Genomic DNA, 23,405 nt, shown 5'->3' with positions numbered 1-23,405 from the left:
CATTTGTTAGAGCAATGTAGGGTTGTGGCTTCCTCCCTTCAAATCAAGATAGAAAGTTGCTTGTCAATCCAATTCCAGATGCTTCAGTCGGCTTGAGTATTAACTGCCTAAAGGCTGAGGGGAGGAAAACTAGGTGATTTCCATCCTGAGCCACAGGCATGCATCTTGAGAATCCATATCCCCATAGCATCTGGCAAGGGCGTCTACCTTAGACTCACTGGCTAACACTGGGTGTGGATTTGCCTCTTTCTGCACCTCCATTTCTCCACAGGCTTGAGATATTCCCTCCATCGTCTAATCTTTGGTGGAGTTGGGGTGACAGAGATGAGACTGAGGTGTCTCTTGACCCAGATGTCTGTACCTAACATTGCAGGGGGCTCAGGAAGAGCTGGGTAGCTACTGTTTACTTCTTCTTAGGTAGGTCAGGGTCTAAGGGCAAAGCTCCCTTTCTCATTTTCTTCTTTCCTCTGGATTACAGTCTCATCTCCCTTTCTCCTGCTTCTTACCCTTGGGATCATGGGTCCCCATGGGTTTTGGTGCAGAGATAGTAAAACAGGAAGCCTCATGGGATAGCTGCTAGCAGTTGTTGCCTCTAATATGGGCTCTGGGAGGGACACCCATGGGTGATGGGCATCATACCTGAGGGTTAAAGTTTTCCCCAACCTTTATCTTGTGTTTCACTCTGCCTCAGCGTTCTTGTTTCTCTCTTGATCTCTCTCTTCCCCTTTCTGTCTACCCTTTTCTTTTCTCTCTGCCTTCCCCTTGCTCCCTCATAATATTTCTGTGTCTGCCTATATCTGTTTACATCTTCAGTTATCTGAGAGTTTATTTTGGTTATGCTGAAAGACTGAGGTTTTTGTCCATAGAACCCAGGGCTCTGTGAGGTGGAAGGGACCACATTGATATTAAATACAGAAACCTGCTTCCAGGATAGATTGCATTTTACTTCTGTTAAGTTAAAAATAATTTATAGTTTTCTCAGAAAGGGCATTTGAATATCCCACTGCTTATCCATCACCATCTCCATACTCTCTTACCTTGTCTAACCTGGATCTCCCTTACTGCAACAGTTTGTCTATTTCTTTCTTTTCTTTGGGCCATTAACAAACCTCCCTTGGTCCTGTCCCCAGTTGCAGATGTAGGGACATGGATGATGGTAATGGGACAGCAGTGACTGAGTTTATTTTGTTGGGATTCTCTGATTTGGGGGCCTACCAGAGTGCCCTCTTTTGGGGAGTGCTCTTTATCTACCTGGTCACCCTGTTGGGCAACTCTCTGATCATCACCCTGACGCTGCTTGACCCAGCCCTGAGCACTCCCATGTACTTCTTCCTTCGACACCTCTCTCTGATAGAGATTCTCTACACCACGACGATTGTGCCTAGGATGCTGAGTGATCTCCTCTCCTCACATCCTGTCATCTCTCCTGCCAGCTGCTTCACCCAGATGTATTTCTTTGCCCTCTTTGGCATTGCTGAGTGTTGCCTGCTCACTGCCATGGCCTATGATCGCTATGCAGCCATTTGCCAGCCCCTGCATTATGCCATGCTGATGAACCGGCAGGTATGTGTGGGTATGGTGGGTGCTTCCTACCTGATGGGCATCACCACAGGCACCACCCACTCTGTGTTCATCTTTACCTTGCCCTTCCATGGCACCAACATCATTCACCACTTCTTATGTGACATTTTGCCTGTTCTGAGGCTGTCAAGTGGAGACACGTTCTGGGGTGAGGTTGGGAATCTGGCTGTCACCCTGCTCTTTATCATAACTCCCTTTGCTCTGATCCTGTTCTCCTATGTCCGCATCCTCACCACCATCCTTGGGGTAGCCTCTGCTCAGGGACGCCAAAAAGTCTTCTCCACTTGCTCTTCTCACCTACTGGTTGTCACACTCTTCTTTGGGACTGCGACCCTTGCTTACATGAAACCTGGAGCCAATACTACTCAGGACACAGATCAAATCCTTTCCCTTTTCTACACAGTTGTAACCCCTATGCTCAACCCTTTTATCTATACCCTGAGGAATAAGGAGGTGATGGGAGCCCTGAGGAGGAAGGTAACAAAACGCCTTTGAAGTCTTTGCCTGGTTCAGTGGTTTACTTGGCTTCCTTTTTGGTGAGTTGAGAGATGCTTCCTGATCTTTGCTTTTAATTTAAATTAAATATTTATATTTTCAAATATCAGACATTTGTTCTTCCACCCCCTTACCCCTTCCCTCCACTAAAGAAAAAACAAAACCCATTACAATGTGTATAGTCAAGGAAAACAAAATTCTAAATCAATTTTGTCCAAGTGTCTCATTCTGCATATTTAGTGTTCTTCACCATCATGACATGATCTTTGTAGAAGGCCAGGGGATGGGGGTCGGGCAAATCCCTACATTTTTTGCAGCATGTGGGGATTTGGGGGAGATTATGGCTGAGATGGGCCTGATCTTCCTGAAGGACATCCTTCCTTTTCTGAAGGGCCCAGGAATCTCTGTCAGCTTTCAGTGCAAGATCCTGATCTGGTGCCTGTTTTCAGGTTTGTGCTTCAAGTGGAAGCTGGATGAGCACTTTGAGAGGGCTATCCAGGTATGGGTGGGACTAGATGGACCAGGAAGCCAGTGTCTGAAGGACATAAACACATATATTGAAGTCTCCAAGTATAAGGGCAGTGGTTGGGGTGGAGGAGGCTGTGAGCTGGACACTCACCTCCTTAAGATTACTTACCCCTCCCCCCCACATTAGTCATGTTGTAAGAGAAGAATCAGAACAAGAGGGAAAAATAATTGCAAGAAACAACAACAAAAGTGAAAATAGTATGCTTCAATCTGCATTCAGACTCCATAGTTCTTTTTCTGAATGTGGAGAGCATTCTCCATTAAGGTTGCTATTAACACTGGGATCCTGTGATATGATTTGGGGGTGTTGAGTATACAAGTGTGTGCTGATTTTCATGCTGCAGTTTGAGAGGGAGTCACATGGATTAAAGAAGGGGCATGGATGTGAATGATTTAGTGTGATTATGATACATCAATTTTGATGCACCTTAGACACCACACCCTGAGGACCTGGAAGCCCTCCCTGTACCAGTACCTTGAAATGGAGCCCTCCCCTTCCTCTGTGGTAAGGCATTCATTTCATTGGTAATATTTAGTGCCAGTAACTATTTCAGTGCTGAGAACTATCAGCTGAATAATAAGCTCTATAAAAGTATACTGGGGGCAAGGAGTATTCAGATGAGTTTAACAAGCATTCATGAAGTGCTTACTATGTGTAAGGCATTGTGTAAGGTCCTGAGGTCAGACTACTCAAAATGTAGCAAGTCCTCCTTTAAGGAACTTGGATTTTGCTAGAGATGCAGAATCTGGCTTGATCTTAATTATGAGCTAAATCTTGCTTAGATCTCCCTTGCTTATGGATGCCTCTGTCCAACTCCTCTGATCTCCAGCATCCCTATGAAATCAATATTCCCTGTCCAGATCTGTCCAGCACCTATCCTCATTGCAGGCTGAACTTTTCCTGGGATCCTTCTGGAATCATTAACTCTATCAGGCTTTTGGATAGATGTACAGCCTGTGTCTAGCTCTCTTACTTCTGGGATCAGTAGATCTGCCCTAGTCTCTATATCTGTAGCCTTTTCTCAATATATCACCCTGGAGTTGGTAGTTTTTTACTGACCCCTCAGATCTTTTGTCAGGTTTAAAGATTTCATTTTTGGGGGGAGGAAACTGGTTGTTAAGTGACTTGCCCAGAGTTACACATTAAGTGTCTGAGGTCACATTTGAACTCAGGTCCTCCTGCCTCCAGGCCAGTGCTCTATGTATTGGGCCACCAGCTGCCTCTTCTGGGGACTTCAATATACATGTTTATATCCCCCAAATACTCTGGTTTCCCATTTAATTGACCCAACTACCATGACCTGTACCTTCTGTCTTTCTCTCACATAAACACACACAAAGTGTAGTCACTCAACCTTTGGTATCTTTGATCTCATCATTATTCATGATTTTTTTTTTTTGGTAGGGCAATGAGGGTTAAGTGACTTGCCCAGAGGTCACACAGCTAGTGTCAAGTGTCTGAGGCTGGATTTGAACTCAGGTTCTCCTGAATCCAGGGCTGGTGCTTTATCCACTGGGCCACCTAGCTGCCCCCTAGCCTATTCAATTTTATGCTCTCCTCTACCCCTAAATCTCTTACATCCCTATCTTACCAACATTAATACCATTCCAAACTCCAGGTTTGGATTTCTCCCACCATCTACCTCTACTCCTTCTTACACAGAGCTGACAAAATCACAGAATTCTGTAGAATGTGGAACAGTGGATGGAACTCTGGGCCTGGAGTCAGGAAGGTCTGAATTGAAATGTGACCTCAGCCACTTACTGGCTAGATGACCCAGATCAAGTCATTTCACTTCTCTGTTTCAGTTTTCTCATGAATAAAATGGGGATTATATTAGCACCTACCTTTTAGGGTTATTGTGAGAGAATAATGGCAAAGTGATTAGCACAGTTCCTGTCACATAGTAAGCACTATATAAATGTTTGTTATCCTTATTATATCCTGGCTGGGTCCTCTGGCTGCCTGGTAATTTTCTTTACTCTTTCCCAATTGACTCCTTAGTGCACTTTTTATTCCGAGCCCTTTCTTATTTAAGTCACCCAGTCACCCTTCCCTCTCCTAAATAGATTTTGTTTCATACTTTACTAATAAAACAGAAGCTATTATCATGAGTTCCCTCTTCTCCTCAATTCCACGTCTCAAATACCCTTAATAGTATCTTTCATTCTTCTCTTTTTCCCTCCAGTATCAGAGGCAAAGGTGATTTTTACTAAGGCTAACTCCTCTTCTTGGGCCCCTGATCACATTCCCTCCAAGCTCAAATGGGAGCCTGTACTTTCTGATTATACCTTCTCTCTAATCTTCAATTTCTTTTTATCTAATTTCTTTCCTTGCTTCACCCATAGATACTTAGATCTCCTCCACCTTTAAAAAACTTTCACTTACAGGCCTGACACTTACCAGCTCTGTGACCCTGAGCAAGTCACTTAACCCTCATTGCCCAGCAAAAAATCAAAACAAAACAACCTTTCACTTGATTGTGGCATCTTTTCAAACTACCATCCTGTGTGCCTCTGCCTTTGATGAATTCCTAGAAATAAACAAGTGCCTTTACTTGTTGCCTTTGCTTCTTTACAGCCTCCATTTTTTTTAAAAAAGAAACAAACTTTTATTTTTGTGACTTTACATTGTACCTTATGCTTGACCAAAAAAAATATATTCTCTGTAAAAAAAAAAACAAAACCCCTCAGTCCTTTACAGTCACTGAGCTGCTATCAATAGCGTCTGTTCATTTTCTTAAACTTCTCGTAATGATAATCATCAGTTGCCTTTTCGTTGGGGGGGCGCTTGCGATTTGGAGGAGACCTCTCGGGTTCTGGTTTCTCCGTATCCCCAACTCGGAGGGGACGAGTTTTTGGCTCCTCCTTGTGCCTCCGAACTGGAGCGTTGAGTTCTTCATGATAAAATCGGTTGTGTTGCACATAGTTCACAGCCATGTTGGTTGGAACAAAAGAGGTTTCACTGTCTTTCTTTTTGTTCTGTTGCTCGGCCAGCAGACGTGCCTTTGCGTCCTCTGTGGAAATGATATTTTTTATCTTTGCTTCAATGCCTAAATCCACCTCGGGGATGCCACTGAGCATCTGGTTGGAGAGCATCTCTTCAGTTTTCTTAGCTGAGGACACTCTGATGCTCTCGGGAAGCTCGTAGAGAGAGTCTTCGGCATTCTTTAACTTTACTTTTTGCTCCTCGTTTTCCACAATTCCTTTCCTCTTTTTTAGTTCAGTCTCAATGTATTTCATCATGTCAGCATCCTCATCCCTTCGGTTGGTTTCTGCTGAAAATGATGTCCCCAAGTTGAGGTCATCCTCTTCGTTAATTCTGTCCTTGTTTCTCTCCTTAAGTTTCTTCATATCCACCATTCCACCCGTCTTTATTTTAAAGGGGTCATTCACTAGAGTCGTCTCTTCCTCTACTTTCTCCCCAACCAGGAGGGCCGCGGCACTCACCCCGTTAGGTCGTTTCCTCAAGCTCTGAACTTCTTTGGTTTCCTCCAGTTTCAACCGGACCTCTTCGCTGTCGTGCTCGTCCGATTCCGATTCCGAGTCGGCGCGGCGCCTGCGGAAGGTCTTGCCGGGCCTCATGGTTCCCCGCTGCCGGGATTCCCTCTGGGACCGCCACAGAGTAAGCTTGACCCCCCTCTCCGACCCGGGCTCCAGGCCACGACAGCGGCTTGTCGCTAATTCCGGCGCAGGCGAGTGAGGTCAGAGGTGCGTTCGGCAGCCGTGCGCTCCCATAGGGCCTCGCACTCGGGAGGCGGGGGAAGGGGGGCAGAGTGGGGACGCCCCGGCCTGCCGGCTTAGCCGCCCCCGCCCGGACGCGGAGGCGTAGGGGGCGGGGTAGTCTTCGTGCGCGGCCACTCAGGAGCCCAGCCGGCTGGGGTGAGCGTGGGCGCGCGCCTTTGCACTTTGCAAACTTGCTAAATGCCTTTTATGTCCACTACTCCACCGAAACGGCTTTCTGCAAGGCTACCCATGCCTCTTGATCGCTAAATCCAGATCTCAGCCTCCATCTTTCTCGTCCTCAGCGGCTTTTGATTCGGCTTGACTACGTCCTCCTTCACATTCTATTCTCCTTGGGAACCGAGAGCGCTTACGCCGGGTACTTCTTCCAAACGGAATATTGCTGCTGCTTAGTCCCTTTTGTTGTATCATCATTCATCTCTCTCCCCTCTGAATGGGGTTCTTGTCCCAGGCTTTCTTCCCCCTTTCTACAGAAACTCCTCTGAGATCTATGATCAGCACTAATCAATCAGACGACTCTCCCTGCTGCGGTTGGACATCAGCATTTGGATGCCTCAGAGACGTCTTAAACTCAAGTCAACAAGTCCAAAATAGAACGCACTTTCTATTCCTCTAAACCCTCCTTTCTTCTTAACTTCCTATTTTTGTTGAGGGCACTACCATCCTTCTAAGTCTGAAACCTCTGAGTCATTGTAGGTCTTTCCTTCGACTTGTGCTTCATATTCAATTAATCATCCAGTCTTGTTGATTCTGTAGCCACGGTATTGCTTGTATCCATGTCTTTCCACTTGACCATTACCCTAGTTTAGGCTCTTTCTCACTTCTTGTGTGGACTATCACAATAGTTTTCTGTTTTTGTTTTTGTTTTTTGCGGGGCAATGAGGGTTAAGTGACTTGCCCAAGGACACACAGCTAGTAAGTGTCAAGTATCTGAGGCCGGATTTGAACTCAGGTCCTTCTGAATCCAGGGCCGGTGCTTTATCCACTGCGCCACCTAGCTGCCCCCTCCCCCCCTTTTTTCACAATCGTTTTTTAATTAGTCACTGTTTCCAGCCCCTCCCCCCATCCACCCTCCACACGATTGCTAAATTATTATCTCTGAGGCATAGGGGGTGTGTGTGTGTGTGTGTGTGTATGTGTGTGTGTGTGTATCCGGGTTAACTGACTTGCTTAGGCTCAAGGCACAGGTGTAATCACATCACTCCTCTGTTTAATAACATTTAGAGACTCCCGTTGTTTCTAGGATAAAATACAAACTCTTGTGTTTGGTATTCAAAGCTATTCTCAATCTGGCTCCAACCTATTTTTCTAGACTAAATACACATTGCTCCCCATCACTGATTCTATGTTCCAACCAAAAAGGCCTATTTGTTGTTTCCCAAACATGAGAGTACAGTCTCTACCTTTCTTCCACTTTACAGGTGTTTCCTATGTCTGGAGTGTACTCCTTTCTCACCTTTGTCTCATATACTCCTTAGCTCTCTACAAGGATTAGCTTGCATGTAATGATGTCATACATGAAACCTTTCCCAATCTCTGTCCCCTGACCCCACCCCAGTCATTAATATTTTCTCCTTGAAATTACTTTCTGTATAAATCTTACTTCCTTATCTGTGTCCATGCTGTTTTACCCCAGAAGAATGTAAAATCCTTAAAAGCAGAGACTGTATCATTTTTGTTTTTATGTCTATTATTCTTAACATGGTTGCTGGCACATAGTAGCACTAAATAGATACTTAATTTAATTACATTTCTTTCTTCTGTTGCTCCCTGTCCTGCGCCTCCCACCTTGATACTTGTCTGGGGTTGCTTTTGATCTGCTGTGGACAGGGGAGCAAGCACAACTGTCTTTTCTAGTATGGCCAGGTCTTGTTGATGGTGAACTTGGAACATGCCAGTTATAAGGGAGAGGGAAGGGTATGAGCATTTCCTAAGCATCTACCATGTGCTAGGCACTTTGGGAATGCTGAATTGTGAGTTGTTCTTAAGGCTCAGAAAGGAGATCATTTGGAAGACAAGGGCCCTTTCTCATTTTTCTCTGCTTTGGATTGAGTACTGTGGGTGTAGCAGGAATCACTGAGGCTAAAATCAAGGAAGAACTTTGTGATAAGAAGGATAGTTCCCTCCACAAACCTTTCCAGACTTATTACTCATTTCATTGTTTTTTTACCCCTACCATGTTTCAGTTAAATTGGCTGTTTAATCTTCTCTCTCAATTTTTTTTTTGGCAGAGCAATAAGGGTTAAGTGACTTGTCCAGGGTCACAAAGCTAGTGTCAAGTGTCTGAGGTCAGATTTTTTTTTTTAGTGAGGCAATTGGGGTTAAGTGACTTGCCCAGGGTCACACAGCTAGTAAGTGTTAAGTGTCTGAGGCTGGATTTGAACTCAGGTACTCCTGACTCCAGGGCCGGTGCTTTATCCCCTCACTGTGCCACCTAGCTGCCCCCTCTCTCTATCTTTTTTTTTTTGAAGCTGTATTCCTATATTGGAATGCACTTTGTCCTCATCATCATCTTTTGGAATTCCTAGTTTCTTTCAAAACTCAGTTTAAGCCCCATCTCCTACATCATCCCTTTCCCGATCTTCCCAAGTGCTAGAGCCATATCCCTCCCCCACCAAATTAACTTTTATTTATTTTGTATACACATATTCTATCTCCCTATAGAAATGTAACCTCAATGGCAGGGATTGTGTCATTGTTTTGTCTTTGTATCCCCAGCATCTGCCACAGTGTGAAGCATATAATAAGTACTTAATAATTCTTTGCTATTCCAGGTAAGAAGGCCACATGAAAGGTGCAGAGGACTCAATTCTACCACCAATTCTCCAGCAATGATTTAACAAGAGCACTAGATCAAACAATAACCCCCAAATCCAAAGTGAACCTTCAGTAAGCTGATTCCTCCAGTCCAGGGTTAAATAAAAAAGATGACCAGAAGCTAAGATTCCTAGAAGAGGAAAGAGTCCCAAAGTTCTCAGCTCAGGGAGGTCCCAGAAGCTCTATGTTTGAGAAAACTCCAGCAGTAGAGTGAAGCAATAGTATGACCAGAGTTGTCCCCAGAGGGCACAGAAGAAGCAGGATCCTGATCTTGGAAGCCTCAGAGGGAGAGAAGGCCACCCAGTGTCCTGATTAGGAACAGCCACCCACAGAGCTCTGACCTCATAGTGGGAATGAAATAAAAAGTTGCCTAAGGAAGGGATTTAAAAAAGTGGTTTTATGAAAAAGGAAGGAAAGGGAGATTTGGTAGGGAAGAAATGAGGAGAAAGGGGAGGGAATTTACTCTCTTGCATAATCAGTGGATGTGTGATGAAGAGTCCATAACTGTGGAGGAAGGGATGGGGGAATGTGTGATGTGAACCTCACTTTCATCTGAACTGGATGAAAGAGAGTTTAACACACTCTCTCTCTCTCTCTCTCTCTCTCTCTCTCTCTCTCTCTCTCACACACACACACACACACACACACAAACACACACACACAGAGTTTTGGTGCACAAATACATTAAACTCAGCAGGGAAATATTAGGATATGAGGGGAAGGCAGTGGTTAGGAATGGTATAAGAAAATCAAAATCTAGTGTGACTGTGATGGATCATGAAGGGGAGATTATGAGGAAAGAAAGAATAAGAATTTGAGATGGGGACTAGGTAAGGAGAAGAGAAGAGGAGCAATGGGGCAAAGAGATCACCAGTTATAGATTACTAAGTGTTAAAGAAAACTTCTTTTTACCATCTTCTTTGTAAAGAGTGGGTGGGGAGGAAGAAAAAAAAAAGCACAAGAGGACAGGATGGAGGGAAATAAGCAATTGATGATTATAACCACAAATATGAATGGGATGAAGTCACCAACAAAATGGAAGAAGGTAACAGTTGTTTACAAGAAACACATAGACTCACCTAGAATTGTACTAAAGGGGCTGGGTTAAAATTTAATTCTGCTTCAGGTGAATTTTATTTTATTTTATTTTTCAGGTGAATTTTAAAGCAGGGATAGCAATCATGATTTCAGACAAATTAACAGTAAAAATAGACAGGATTAAAGGAGATAAATGGAAACTTCATTCTGCTTCAATTCACTATGAATAATGAATCAGTATCAATACTTAATATATGAAGAGGCACCTAGAAGTAGCTAGGTGGTGTCTGGGATAGAGTGCTGGGCCTGGACTCAGGAAGACCAGAATACAAATCTGGCTTTTGACACTCACTAGCTATGTGACTCTGTAATAAGTTTCTTAAAGTCTGCTTGCTTCATTTTTTATTTTTAGTGAGGCAGTTGGGGTTAAATGACTTGCCCAGGGTCACACAGCTAGTAAGCGTTAAGTGTCTGAGGCCAGATTTGAACTCAGGTGCTCCTGATTCCAGGGCCGGTGCTCTATCCACTGCGCCACCTAGCTGCTCCTTCAATTTTCTCAATTATAAAATAGGTATAATATCACTTACATTTCAGAGTTTTTATGAGAGTCAAATGAGATAATATTTGTAAGGTGCTTAGCATAGTTCCTCACTGGTAATTGGTATTTAAGAAATGCTTATTTCCTTCCTTAATATCTATCTAGCTGTACTGAATGGCATACCATCTGAATACTTCCAGGCAGGTAGGCCTTAGGTAGATAGGAAGAGTATTGGACGTAGAGATAGGAAGACCTGAGTTCAAATCCTCCCTTAGACATTTATTTGCTATGTGATCCTTAACCTCTGTCTGCCTTAATTTATGTATTTTAAAAATAGGAATAATAATAACACAGTCATACCTTTGGAGGTATTGCCAGTTCTAGACCACTGCAATAAAGCCAATATTGCAATAAAGCAAGTCACACAAAATTTTGGTTTCCTGGTGCATATAAAAGTTGTGTTTATATAATAATGTAGTCTATTAAGTGGGCGATAGTATAATGTCTAAAAAAGCCCCAATGTACATACCTCGATTAAAAAGTACTTTTTTTTTGCTAAAAGAATGTTAACCCTCATCTGAGCCTTCAGCAAGTTGTAATTTTTTTGCTGGTAGAGGGTCTTGCCTTGATATTGATGGCTGCTGTCTGATTAGGTTGGTGGTTGCTGAAGGTTAGGGTGGCTGTGTCAATTTTAAAAAATAAGAAAACCATGAAATTTGCCATATCAATTGACTCTTCCTTTCACTTGAACACTTAGAGGCCATTGTAGGGTTGTTAATTCACCTAGTTTCAATATTGTTGGGTCTAAGTGATGGAGCAGTCAGAACATAGAACATTTATCCATTAAGTTTAATGTCTCCCATGGGTTTGGTGTGGGGTGCCCCAGAACAATTACAGTAATATCATTAAAGATTGCTGATCAAAGATAACCATAACAGATATAATCATAATGAAAAAGTTTGAAATATTTTGAGAATGACTAAAATAGGACACAGAGACACAATGTGACCATATACTACAGGAAAGATAACACCAATAGACTTGTGACATAGTGTTGCCACAAACCTTCATTTTATAAAATATGCGGGGCAGCTAAGTGGCGCAGTGGATAAAGCACTGGCCCTGGATTCAGGAGGACCTGAGTTCAAATGTGACCTCAGACACTTGACACTTACTAGTGTGGCCCTGGGCAAGTCATTTAACCCTCATTGCCCTGCAAAAAAAAAGTCAATTCAAGGCTAAATTAATTCCAAAGAATTCATAGGTCAATAAACAAATCATAGGACAATAGATAATTTCATAAAAGAAAATGACAGCAATGAGACCACAGAATTTTTGTGATGCAGGTAGAGCAGCCTTGGTGGAAAATGCACATCTCTAAACTTTCTTTATCTGAAGACTGAAAGAATAGAATGATGACTTGGGCACGCCTCTAAAATATTAGAAAGGCAACAAACCCCAAAGCTCCAAGTAAATAGTAAATTAGGAATTCCCCCCAAATCAAAGAAGATACTAAGATATTTGAAATCAAAACAGTAACAGCTCATCAAATTGAGAAGTAAAACTAGGAGCAGACATTATGAACAAACCAAACCAAACAACTGGTGGATCTAACTAAATGAAGAAGAGGAAAATCTAATTGCCAGCGTCAGACCTGGAAAAAGAGATTTCAGAAGAAATGAAGATAAAATAAAATAAATTCTCAAAAACTATTTTGGCTAATTGTATGCCAACAAATCTGTTAAGGTTGATGAAATTGATGGATTTGTACAGAAATACAAAAGGTTCAGATTAATTGGACAAGAAATAGGGAATTTAAATTATCCAGTTTCAGAAAAATGAAAGGAAATTAGCCATGAATAGGACTCTTAAAGCAGAAAATCCCAGGACAAGATGGATTTACAAGTAGATTTATGAAACATTTAAAGAATAATTCATTTCAATATTACTTAAACTTTTTACAAAAATAGGAGAAGAATGAATCCTAGCAGGCTCTTTCTGTGATTCATATATTGTCTTGATATCTAAACCAGGAAGATACAAAAGAAAATGGACTATTATACTTAATATTGATGCAAAAATATTAAGTAAAATAGTAGTAACGAGGTTTCAGCAAAAGATTAAAAAGATTATATACTATGTTCGACCTGTATTTATATTGGGAATACAGCATTCAACATGTGTAAAAATATAAACATAACAGACTATGTTCATAATAAAAATAATAAAAAATGACAATTTTATTAAGATAAGCTGAAAAACTTTTAAACAAGAGTCAACATTCATTTCTGTTAAAAATCCATGGATATTTTTTATGTCAATAATAATACTTACACTTCTTGACTCAGGGTGAAAAAGGTGCTTTGATAAACTTAAAATGAAATCTATATCTGTCTCTCTATATGTATATATCTACACATGTATGTAGCATATAAATATATAGTGGGTATACTATAGGGAGGGGTTGATCAGGGTACCATTGACCAATTAGGTCTCTCCCAACTCACAAGATAAGATTTCAAAATGTAAGGAGCAGATAACCAAGACAATGAAGTATTAAATGTGTCCCTTTCAGATTTTGAGGGGTTGCACTTAGAGTTTGAGTGGCTCACACCCAGAGCAATGTATTCACTGATTATAAAGGCATGAAACTGGGAGTGACCTATTGGTTCATCCCCTTCAGACATTGTTGGGCCTCTGCAAAGGAAGTTTGAAGAAGCATTCCTATTTCTTTCCTCTTTTAGGAGGTGGGAAGAAATGCTTCAGTCAATTTAAGGGAAGGCTATGTCTCAGTTTATAAAAGAATAATGAAGCCCATGGAAGGTTTTGTTTTTGTTTTTTTGAAGTATTTTATTATTTTCCACTTACATATAAGGACAGTTTTCAACATTTGTTTTCACAGGATTTTTAGTTTCAATTTTTTTTCTCCCATCTTCCCTTCCCTTCCTGCTCCCCAAGACAGAAAGCAGTCTGATATAGGTGGTATATGTACAATCACATTAAACATATTTCTATATGTCATCTTGTGAAAGAAGAATCAGAGCACAAAGGAAAAACCTCAGAAGAGAAGGAAGAAAAAAGTCCAAAAGTAGAAACAGTATGGTTCAATCTGCATTCATAATTCACAGCTCTTTTTTTTTTCTTCTGGATGTTGAGAACATTTTCTATCATGAATTCTTTGAAACTGTTTTGGATTGTTGCACTGCTGAGAAGAGCCAAGTCTATCCCCGTTGTTCATCACACAATGTTGCTGTTACTGTGTCCATTGTTCTCCTGGTTCTGCTCCTCTCAGTCAGCATCAGTTCATGTAAGCCCTTCCAGATTTCCTGAACTCCTCCTGCTCATCATTTCTTACAGCACAATAGTATTTTGTTACATTCATATACCACAACTTGTTTAGCCATTCCCCTATTGATGAGCATTTCCTCGATTTCCAATTCTTTGCCACCACAAAGAGAGCTGCTATAAATATTTTTGTACATGTGTGTCCTTTTCCATTTTCTATGTTCTCTTTGGAATACAGACCTAGCAGTGGTACCACTGGGTCAAAGAGTATGAACAGTCCCATATCCCTTTGGGCATAGTTCCAAATTACTCTCCAGAATGGTGGGATCAGTTCACAGCTCCACCAACAATACATTAATGTTCCAATTTTCCCACAGCTTCTTCAACATTTATTATTTTCCTTTTTTTGTCATATTAGCCAATCTGATAGGGGTGAGGTGGTACCTCAGGGTTGTTTTAATTTGCATTTCCCTAATCAATAGTGATTTAGAGCATTTTTTCATATGGCAATAGATAGCTTTGACTTCTTCATCAGAAAAATGCCTGTTCATATCCTTTGACCATTTCTCAATTGGGGAATGACTTGGATTCCTATAAATTTGATTTAGTTCCTTATATATATTTTAGAAATGAGGCCTTTATCAGAAATGCTGGCTGTAAAAATTGTTTCCCAGTTTTCTGCCTCCCTTCTAATTTTGGCTGCATTGCTTCTATTTGTACAACAACTTTTAAATTTAATGTAATCAAAGTCTTCCATCTTGCATTTCATAATATTCTCTATCTCTTGTTTGGACATAAATTGTTTTCTTCTCCATAGATCTGAGAGGTAAACTATTCCTTCCTCTCCTAATTTATCTATGGTATCACCCTTTATGTTTAAAGCTTGAACCCATTTTTACCTTATTTTTGTATAAGGTATAAGGTGTTGGTCTATGCCTAGTTTCTGCCATAATATCTTCCAGTTTTTGTCAAATACTGAGTTTCAATCCCAGAAGTTGGAGTCTTTGGGTTTATCAAACAGTAGATTACTATAGTCATTTACTACTGTGTCTCCTGTGCCTAACTTATTCCATTGGTCTGCCACCCTATTTCTTAGTCAGTACCAAATAGTTTTGATGACTGCTGCTTTATAGTATAGCTTCAAATTTTGTACAACTAGCCCACCTTCCTGTGCATTTTCTTCATTAGTTCCCTTGATATTCTTGACTTTTTGTTTTTCCAGATGAATTTTGTTATTATTTTTTCTAACTCTATAAAATAATTTTTTGGTAGTCTGATTGGTATGGCACTGAATAGGTAAATTAATTTAGGTAGAACTGTCATTTTTATTATATTAGCTCAGCCTATCCATGAGCAATTGATATTTTTCTAATTACATAGATCTGATTTTATTTGTGTGAAAAGTGTTTTGTAATTGTCTTCATAGAGTTCCTGTGTTTGTCTTGGCAGGTAGACTCTCAAGTATTTTATATTGTCTACCATTACTTTAAATGGAATTTCTCTTTCTATCTCTTGCTGCTGAGCTTTGTTGGTCATGTATAGAAATGCTGATGATTTATGTGGGTTTATTTTATGTCCGGCAACTTTGCTAAGGTTAATTTTTTCAAGCAGTTTTTAGTTGATTCTTTAGGATTCTCTAAGTATACCATCATATCATCTGCAAAGAATGAAAGTTTTGTTTCCTCCTTGCCTATTCTAATTACTTTAATTCCTTTTTCTTCTCTTATTGCTATAGCTAACATTTCTAGTACAGTATTAAATAATAGAGGTGATAATGGACATCCCTGTTTCACCCCTGATCTTATTGGAATGCCTCTAACTTATCCCCATTACATATAATGTTTGCTGATGGTTTTAGGTAGATACTGCTTATTATTTTAAGGAAAGCTCCATCTATTCCTATACTCTCTAGTGTTGTTTTTTTTGGGGGGGGCAGGGCAAAGGGGGTTAAGTGACTTGCCCAGGGTCACACAGCTAGTAAGCGTCAAGTGTCTGGGGCCGGATTTGAACTCAGGTCCTCCTGAATCCAGGGCCGGTGCTCTATCCACTGTGCCACCTAGCTGCCCCCTGGACCTCCATTTCTCTACAGGCTTGAGATATCCACTCCATCCTCTATTTCTTGGTGGAGTTGGGGTGACAGAGATGAGGCTGAGGTGTCTCCTGATCCAGGTCTCTGTACTTAACATTGCTCAGGGAGCAGAAGGAGCTGGGGAGCTATTGTTCACTTCTCCTTAGGTAGGTCAGGGCCTAAGGGCAAAACTACCCTTCTCACTTTCTTCTTTCCTGTAGATTATAGTTTGATCTTCCTTTCTTCTATGCTCCACTCTGGGGACTATGAGTCATCATGGGCTTTCGCTCAGGGATAGTAAACCAAGGAACCACATGGGAATGGCTCCTAGCAGCTGTTACCTCTAATAGGGGTTTTGGGAAGAACACCCATGGGTGATGGGGATCATATCTGAAGGTTAAAATTTCCCCTATCCTTTCTCTTTATCTTGTGTCTCACTGCCTCAAGTGTTCCTATGTTTCTTTTTTGCTCTCTCCTTACTCTTTTCTATCTCTCCTCCTTTCTCCATTTTCTTCCCCCCCATCTCTTTTCTTTTTGCCTCCCTCCCCATTATATCTGGTCACATTTTCAGTTGCCTTTAATGTTGATTTTTTGCCCATTGAACCCAGATTTCTGTCAGGGACCACACTGATATTAAATACAGAAACCTGATTCCAGGATAGATTGCATTTTGCTTCTGATAAGCTAAAAACAATTTATGTTATAGTTTTCTCAGAAAGGGCATTTGAATATCCCACTGCTTATCCATCACCATCTCCATACTCTCTTACCTTGTCTAACCTGGATCTCCCTTACTGCAACAGTTTGTCTATTTCTTTCTTTTCTTTGGGCCATTAACAAACCTCCCTTGGTCCTGTCCCCAGTTGCAGATGTAGGGACATGGATGATGGTAATGGGACAGCAGTGACTGAGTTTATTTTGTTGGGATTCTCTGATTTGGGGGCCTACCAGAGTGCCCTCTTTTGGGGAGTGCTCTTTATCTACCTGGTCACCCTGTTGGGCAACTCCCTGATCATCACCCTGACGCTGCTTGACCCAGCCCTGAGCACTCCCATGTACTTCTTCCTTCGACACCTCTCTCTGATAGAGATTCTCTACACCACGACGATTGTGCCTAGGATGCTGAGTGATCTCCTCTCCTCACATCCTGTCATCTCTCCTGCCAGCTGCTTCACCCAGATGTATTTCTTTGCCCTCTTTGGCATTGCTGAGTGTTGCCTGCTCACTGCCATGGCCTATGATCGCTATGCAGCCATTTGCCAGCCCCTGCATTATGCCATGCTGATGAACCGGCAGGTATGTGTGGGTATGGTGGGTGCTTCCTACCTGATGGGCATCACCACAGGCACCACCCACTCCGTGTTCATCTTTACCTTGCCCTTCCATGGCACCAACATCATTCACCACTTCTTATGTGACATTTTGCCTGTTCTGAGGCTGTCAAGTGGAGACACGTTCTGGGGTGAGGTTGGGAATCTGGCTGTCACCCTGCTCTTTATCATAACTCCCTTTGCTCTGATCCTGTTCTCCTATGTCCGCATCCTCACCACCATCCTTGGGGTAGCCTCTGCTCAGGGACGCCAAAAAGTCTTCTCCACTTGCTCTTCTCACCTACTGGTTGTCACACTCTTCTTTGGGACTGGGACCATTGCTTACATGAAACCTGGAGCCAATACTGCTCAGGACACAGATCAAATCCTTTCCCTTTTCTACACAGTTGTAACCCCTATGCTCAACCCTTTTATCTATACCCTGAGGAATAAGGAGGTGATGGGAGCCCTGAGGAGGAAGGTAACAAAACGCCTTTGAAGTCTTTGCCTGGTTCAGTGGTTTACTTGGCTTCCTTTTTGGTGAGTTGAGAGATGCTTCCTGATCTTTGCTTTTAATTTAAATTAAATATTTATATTTTCAACTATCAAACATTTATTTATTCTTCCACCCCCCCTCCCCGCCCCGCCCCTGCTCTCAAGGAAAAAGAAAAGAAAACCCCTGTTACAATGTGTATAGTCAAGGAAAACAAAATCCTAAATCAATTTTGTCCAAGTGTCTCATTCTGCATATTTAGTGTTCTTCACCACCATGACATGATCTTTGTAGAAGGCCAGGGGATGGGGGTCGGGCAAATCCCTACATTTTTTGCAGCATGTGGGGATTTGGGGGAGATTATGGCTGAGATGGGCCTGATCTTCCTGAAGGACATCCTTCCTTTTCTGAAGGGCCCAGGAATCTCTGTCAGCTTTCAGTGCAAGATCCTGATCTGGTGCCTGTTTTCAGGTTTGTGCTTCAAGTGGAAGCTGGATGAGCACTTTGAGAGGGCTATCCAGGTATGGGTGGGACTAGATGGACCAGGAAGCCAGTGTCTGAAGGACATAAACACATATATTGAAGTCTCCAAGTATAAGGGCAGTGGTTGGGGTGGAGGAGGCTGTGAGCTGGACACTCACCTCCTTAAGATTACTTACCCCTCCCCCCCACATTAGTCATGTTGTAAGAGAAGAATCAGAACAAGAGGGAAAAATAATTGCAAGAAACAACAACAAAAGTGAAAATAGTATGCTTCAATCTGCATTCAGACTCCATAGTTCTTTTTCTGAATGTGGAGAGCATTCTCCATTAAGGTTACTTTTTTTTTTTGGGTGGGGCAATGAGGGTTAAGTGACTTTCCCAGGGTCACACAGCTAGTAAGTGTCAAGTGTCTGAGGCCAGATTTGAACTCAGGTACTCCTGAATCCAGGACTGGTGCTTTATCCACTGCACCACCTAGCTGCCCCCTAAGGTTACTTTTAACACTGGCATCTTGGATTCTGTCATATTATTTGGGGGTGTTGTGTATACAAATGTGTGCTGATTCTCATGTTGCAGTTTGAGAGGGAGTCACATGGATTAAGGAAGGGACACAGATGTGAATGACTTAGTGTGATAATGATACACCAGTTTTGACTTACAGTTCCCAGACACTACTCCCTGAGGACTTAGGACCCCTCCCTGTACTAGAACATTGAAATGGAGCCCTCCCCTTCCTCTGTAGTAAGGCATCCATTCCATTGGCAATGTTCAATGCCAGTAACTACTTCAGTGCTGAGAACTATCAGCTGAATAATAAGCTCTATAAAAGTATACTGGGGGCAGGGAGTATTCAGATGAGTTTAACAAGCATTCCTGAAGTACTTAATGTGTACAAGACATTGTGTGGGGTGCTAAGGACACAAAGACCCAAATGTAGCAAGTCCTCCTTTAAAGAACTTGGATTTTACTGGAGGAGATGCAGAATTTGACTTGATCTAAATTAGGAGCTAAGTCTTGCTTAGATCTTCCTTGCTTATGGTTGCTTCTGTCAACTCCTCTGATCTCCAGCATCCCTATGAAATTAATATTCCCTGTCCAGATCTGTCCAGCACCTATCCTCATTGCAGACTGAACTTTTCCTGGGATCCCTTTGGAATCATTAATTCTATCAGGTTCTGAGTTCTATTCTATGCTTGGATGGATGTATAGCCTGTGTCTAGCTCTCTTAATTCTGGGATCAACAGATCTGACCTAATCTCTATATCTAACTCACTTTGCCCTATCTCAATATATCACCCTGGTAGGGGTTGGTTATTCACTGTCTTCTCAGATCATTTGTCAAGCTCATGATCTTATTCTCAGGGGACTTCAATATACATGTTTATATTCCGCAAACACCTTGACTCCCCACCTCATGGATTCAGTTATCTTGATCCTGACCAACTCAACTACCTGACTACCTGACCTGTACCTTTCCTCCTTCTCTCTCTCTCTCTCTCTCTCTCTCTCTCTCTTTCTGAGGGTATTCACTTGTTTTTTGATATATTTGATCTAATCATAATTCACATGAATTCTCCCTACAAAACGTAGAATGTTAAGATTCTTCTGCATGACAGTAACATTTTACATTTTCGGGGCAGCTAGATGGCGCAGTGGATAGAGCACCGGCCCTGGAGTCAGGAGTACCTGAATTCAAATCGGGCCTCAGACACTTAACACTTACTAGCTGTGTGACCCTGGGCAAGTCACTTAACCCCAATTGCCTCACTTAAAAAAAAAAAAAAGAACGTTTTATATTTTCACCTCTCCCTATCAGTCTCCCCCTCCTAATTCCATTCTTTGTTTTCAGGGCAGTTCTCCAATCATGTCAACACTCTAGGCTTTCCTGTCATTCAAGTGTCTCCTGAATGCTAATTCCAAATCTCAGCCTTCATCTTTCTTGTCCTCTCAGCAGCTTTTGATGCACATAGCTTGACTACACTCTTCTGCATATTCTATTCTCCTTGAAAATAGATAGTGTTTGGGGGCAGCTAAGTGGCACAGTGGATAGAGCACCAGCCCTGGATTCAGGAGGACCTGAGTTCAAATCCGGCCTTAGACACTTGACACTTACTAGCTGTGTGACCCTGGGCAAGTCACTTAACCCTCATAGCCCTGCGGGGGGAAATAAAAGAAAAAAAGAAAAGAAAAGTAAAGAAAAAAAAGATAATAGTGTTTACTCCTGGTACTTCTTCTACCTGGAAAATTGCTGCTTCTTAGTCTCTTTTGTTGTATCATCATTCATATCTCTCCCCTCTGAATGGATCTACCTCAGGTGTCTGTCCCAGGCCTTCTCTCTACACTCTTTTTTTGGGTCATCTCATAAACTCCTGTGAGATCAATGATCATCTCTAATCAGATGATTCTCCCTCCTTCATCTGTCAGACATCACTGACTGCTGGGCATCTCAAACTTGCCAACAAGTCCGAAATAAAATTCATTTTCTATTCCTCTAAACTTGCCTTTCTTCTTAACTTCCTGTTTTGTTGAAAACTCTGAGTCATCCTTAGGTATTCCTTCTCCCTTGTGCCCCATATCTAGTCAGTCATCTAGTTTTGTTGATTGTCTTCACAACCTCACTTGTATCCATGTTTTTCTCTCCACTTACATGATGGTAATGGTCCACCTCCTATGTGTACTATTGCAATAGTTATCTTTTTTTTTTTTTGGTAAGGCAATTGGGGTTAAGTGACTTGCCCAGGGTCACACAGCTAGTAAGTGTTAAGTGTCTGAGGCCGGATTTGAACTCAGGTCCTCCTGACCCCAGGACTGGTGCTCTATCCACTGTGCCACCTAGCTGCCCCTGCAATAGTTATCTAATTGATTTCTGTATTTCCAACCTCTCCCTCCATGATTACACACTCTACTCCCTCCACACAATTGCTAAGTTAATATCTCTGAGGCACAGGTATTTTTAAAATGAGTCTTTATTTATTTATTCATTCATTCATTTATTTATTTATTTAGGCAATCAGGGCTAAGTGACTTGCCTAGGTTCACCCAGGTAATAAGGGCAGATTTGAACTCAGGTCCTCCTGACTCCAGGGCCAGTGCTCTATCCACCTCACCATGTAGCTGCCCTAAGGTATTGGTGTGAACACATCACTCCTCTGTTCAAGAACCTTTAGTGAGCCCCTTATTGTTTCTAGGATAAAATAGAAACTCTTGTGTTTGGTATTCAAAGCCATTCACAATCTGGCTCCAACCTATTTTTCTAGACTAAATACACATTGATCCTCATCACTGATTCTATGTTCCAGCCAAACAGGCCTATTTGCTGTTTCCCAAACAGCAAATAGGCCTGCAGACCCTACCTTTCTTCCTCTTTACAGGCTGTATCCTATGTCTTCAGTGTATTCCTTCCTCACTTCTGTCTTAGATACTCCTTAGCTCTCTACAGGGATTAGTTCAAGTGTCCTACATGAAACCTTTCCCAGTCTCTGCCCCCTGACCCCACCCCAGTCATTAATATTTTCCCCTTGAAATTACTTTCTGTATACATTGTATTTCCTTATCTGTGTCCATGCTGTTTTACCCCAGAAGAATGTAAGATCCTTAAAGGCAGAGACTGTATCATTTTTGCTTTTATGTCTGTAATTCTTAACATGGTCGCTGGCACATAGTAGCACTAAATAGATACTTAATTTAATTACATTTCTTTCTTCTTTTGCTCCCTGTCCTGTGCCTTCCACCTTGAAACTAGACTCTGCTGTGCAGAGGGGAGCAAGCACAACTGTCTTTTCTAGTACGGCTGGGTCTTGTTGATGGTGAACTTGGAACATGCCAATTATTAGCATATGTGCCTAGTCATTAATCATAGACCAGAGAAGGTAATCAGATGACTAGAGTGATATTGCCCATGTGTACAAGCACTGGGGAACATTTGTCACCTCATTAAGGTCAAGGAAATATGTTATTTGATGTTGACAATTGTTTGGCTTGTTTATTGCAGAGGAGGGGAGAGGGAAGGGCATGAGCATTTCCTAAGCATCTACCATGTGCTAGGCGCTGTGCTAAGTGCTTTCCAAATATTATCTGGGGGAATGCTGAACTGGGAGTTGTTCTTAAGTCTCAGAAAGGAGATCATTTGGAAGACAGGGGTCCTTTCTCATTGTTCGATTGAGTACTGTGGGTGTAGCAGGAGTCACTGAGGCTAAAACCAAGGAAGAAATTTATGATAAGAAGGTAAGTTCCCTCCACAAGCTCACTGCAATTCACCTTTATAGACTCATTTAACTTTTTACTCCCACTATGTTCCAATTAAACTGGCTGTTCCTCACAAATGACATTCTATCTCCCATCTTCATCTTCGTTCAGGGCATATTCCATTTTGGAATTCACTTTTTCCTCCTTTCTATCCCTTAGAATTCCTAGCTCCCTTAGAAGCTCAGTTTAAGTCCCATCCCCTACCATCCCTTTCCTGATCTTCTCAGCTGATACTAACTTCTCCCTCCCTAATCAAGTGAACTTTTGTTTATTTTGTGTTGGTTGGTTGTTGTCCTTTGTTCTCAAAGAGGACCAAGATGACATCTCTATGTTGGGGTCAAGGTACTGTGTGTCCAACTGTGGCTGATCAGACCAATATGAGTGTGCAAAGCTCTACCACAGGACAGGCACAAATAGTCCATAAGAATGTCATGGGGTGCAGAGCACCCCAGAAGTTCTCTGGGGCACACTGAGGAATCTTCTCCTTGAGAAACTAAACCAGAGGACAGATAACGCCTAGAGAGATAAGCTGAACCAAATCGGACTGAGCTAGCTTCGGAATCCTACCCTTCATTCTGGTCTCCCTTACCCCTGGGGAGATAAGTTTGGGTGTGGCTGCGGCCTTTGCATTCTGAAGAGAGAGATGGCTTGAGAGATCCGTAGCCACCCCTCACCCAATTCCTCTAGTCACTACCAGTGGGGGATGGTCCTCTTTCACTAAAGGAACTTTTCATGGGCAGATGGTCCACCCCCATCAGTCCTCTAGTCCTCTATAAAAGT

The 23,405-nt window shown here is 42.0% G+C and overlaps 3 protein-coding genes across 3 annotated transcripts; 2 read left to right on the top strand and 1 right to left on the bottom strand.

Annotated features, from left to right (window-relative positions):
* Positions 1-1,146: 1,146 nt before the first annotated feature.
* On the top strand, positions 1,147-2,076 carry LOC122730106 (olfactory receptor 9-like). The gene has a single exon (XM_043969328.1). The coding sequence runs from the start codon at positions 1,147-1,149 to the stop codon at positions 2,074-2,076; it is 930 nt and encodes a 309-aa protein (XP_043825263.1).
* Positions 2,077-5,229: 3,153 nt separating this feature from the next.
* On the bottom strand, positions 5,230-6,280 carry LOC122729146 (telomere length and silencing protein 1 homolog). The gene has a single exon (XM_043967850.1). The coding sequence runs from the start codon at positions 6,187-6,189 to the stop codon at positions 5,323-5,325; it is 867 nt and encodes a 288-aa protein (XP_043823785.1). The 5' UTR covers positions 6,190-6,280; the 3' UTR covers positions 5,230-5,322.
* A 10,693-nt stretch (positions 6,281-16,973) lies between these two features.
* LOC122730107 (olfactory receptor 9-like) lies at positions 16,974-17,903 on the top strand. Its single transcript, XM_043969329.1, has one exon. It carries the CDS (start codon positions 16,974-16,976, stop codon positions 17,901-17,903), a length of 930 nt encoding a protein of 309 aa, XP_043825264.1.
* Positions 17,904-23,405: the final 5,502 nt, after the last annotated feature.

Source organism: Dromiciops gliroides, chromosome 5, assembly GCF_019393635.1.
Source record: "Dromiciops gliroides isolate mDroGli1 chromosome 5, mDroGli1.pri, whole genome shotgun sequence".
NCBI classification, from domain to species: Eukaryota; Metazoa; Chordata; class Mammalia; order Microbiotheria; family Microbiotheriidae; genus Dromiciops; species Dromiciops gliroides.
This window is presented reverse-complemented; position numbering and strand designations above follow the sequence as displayed.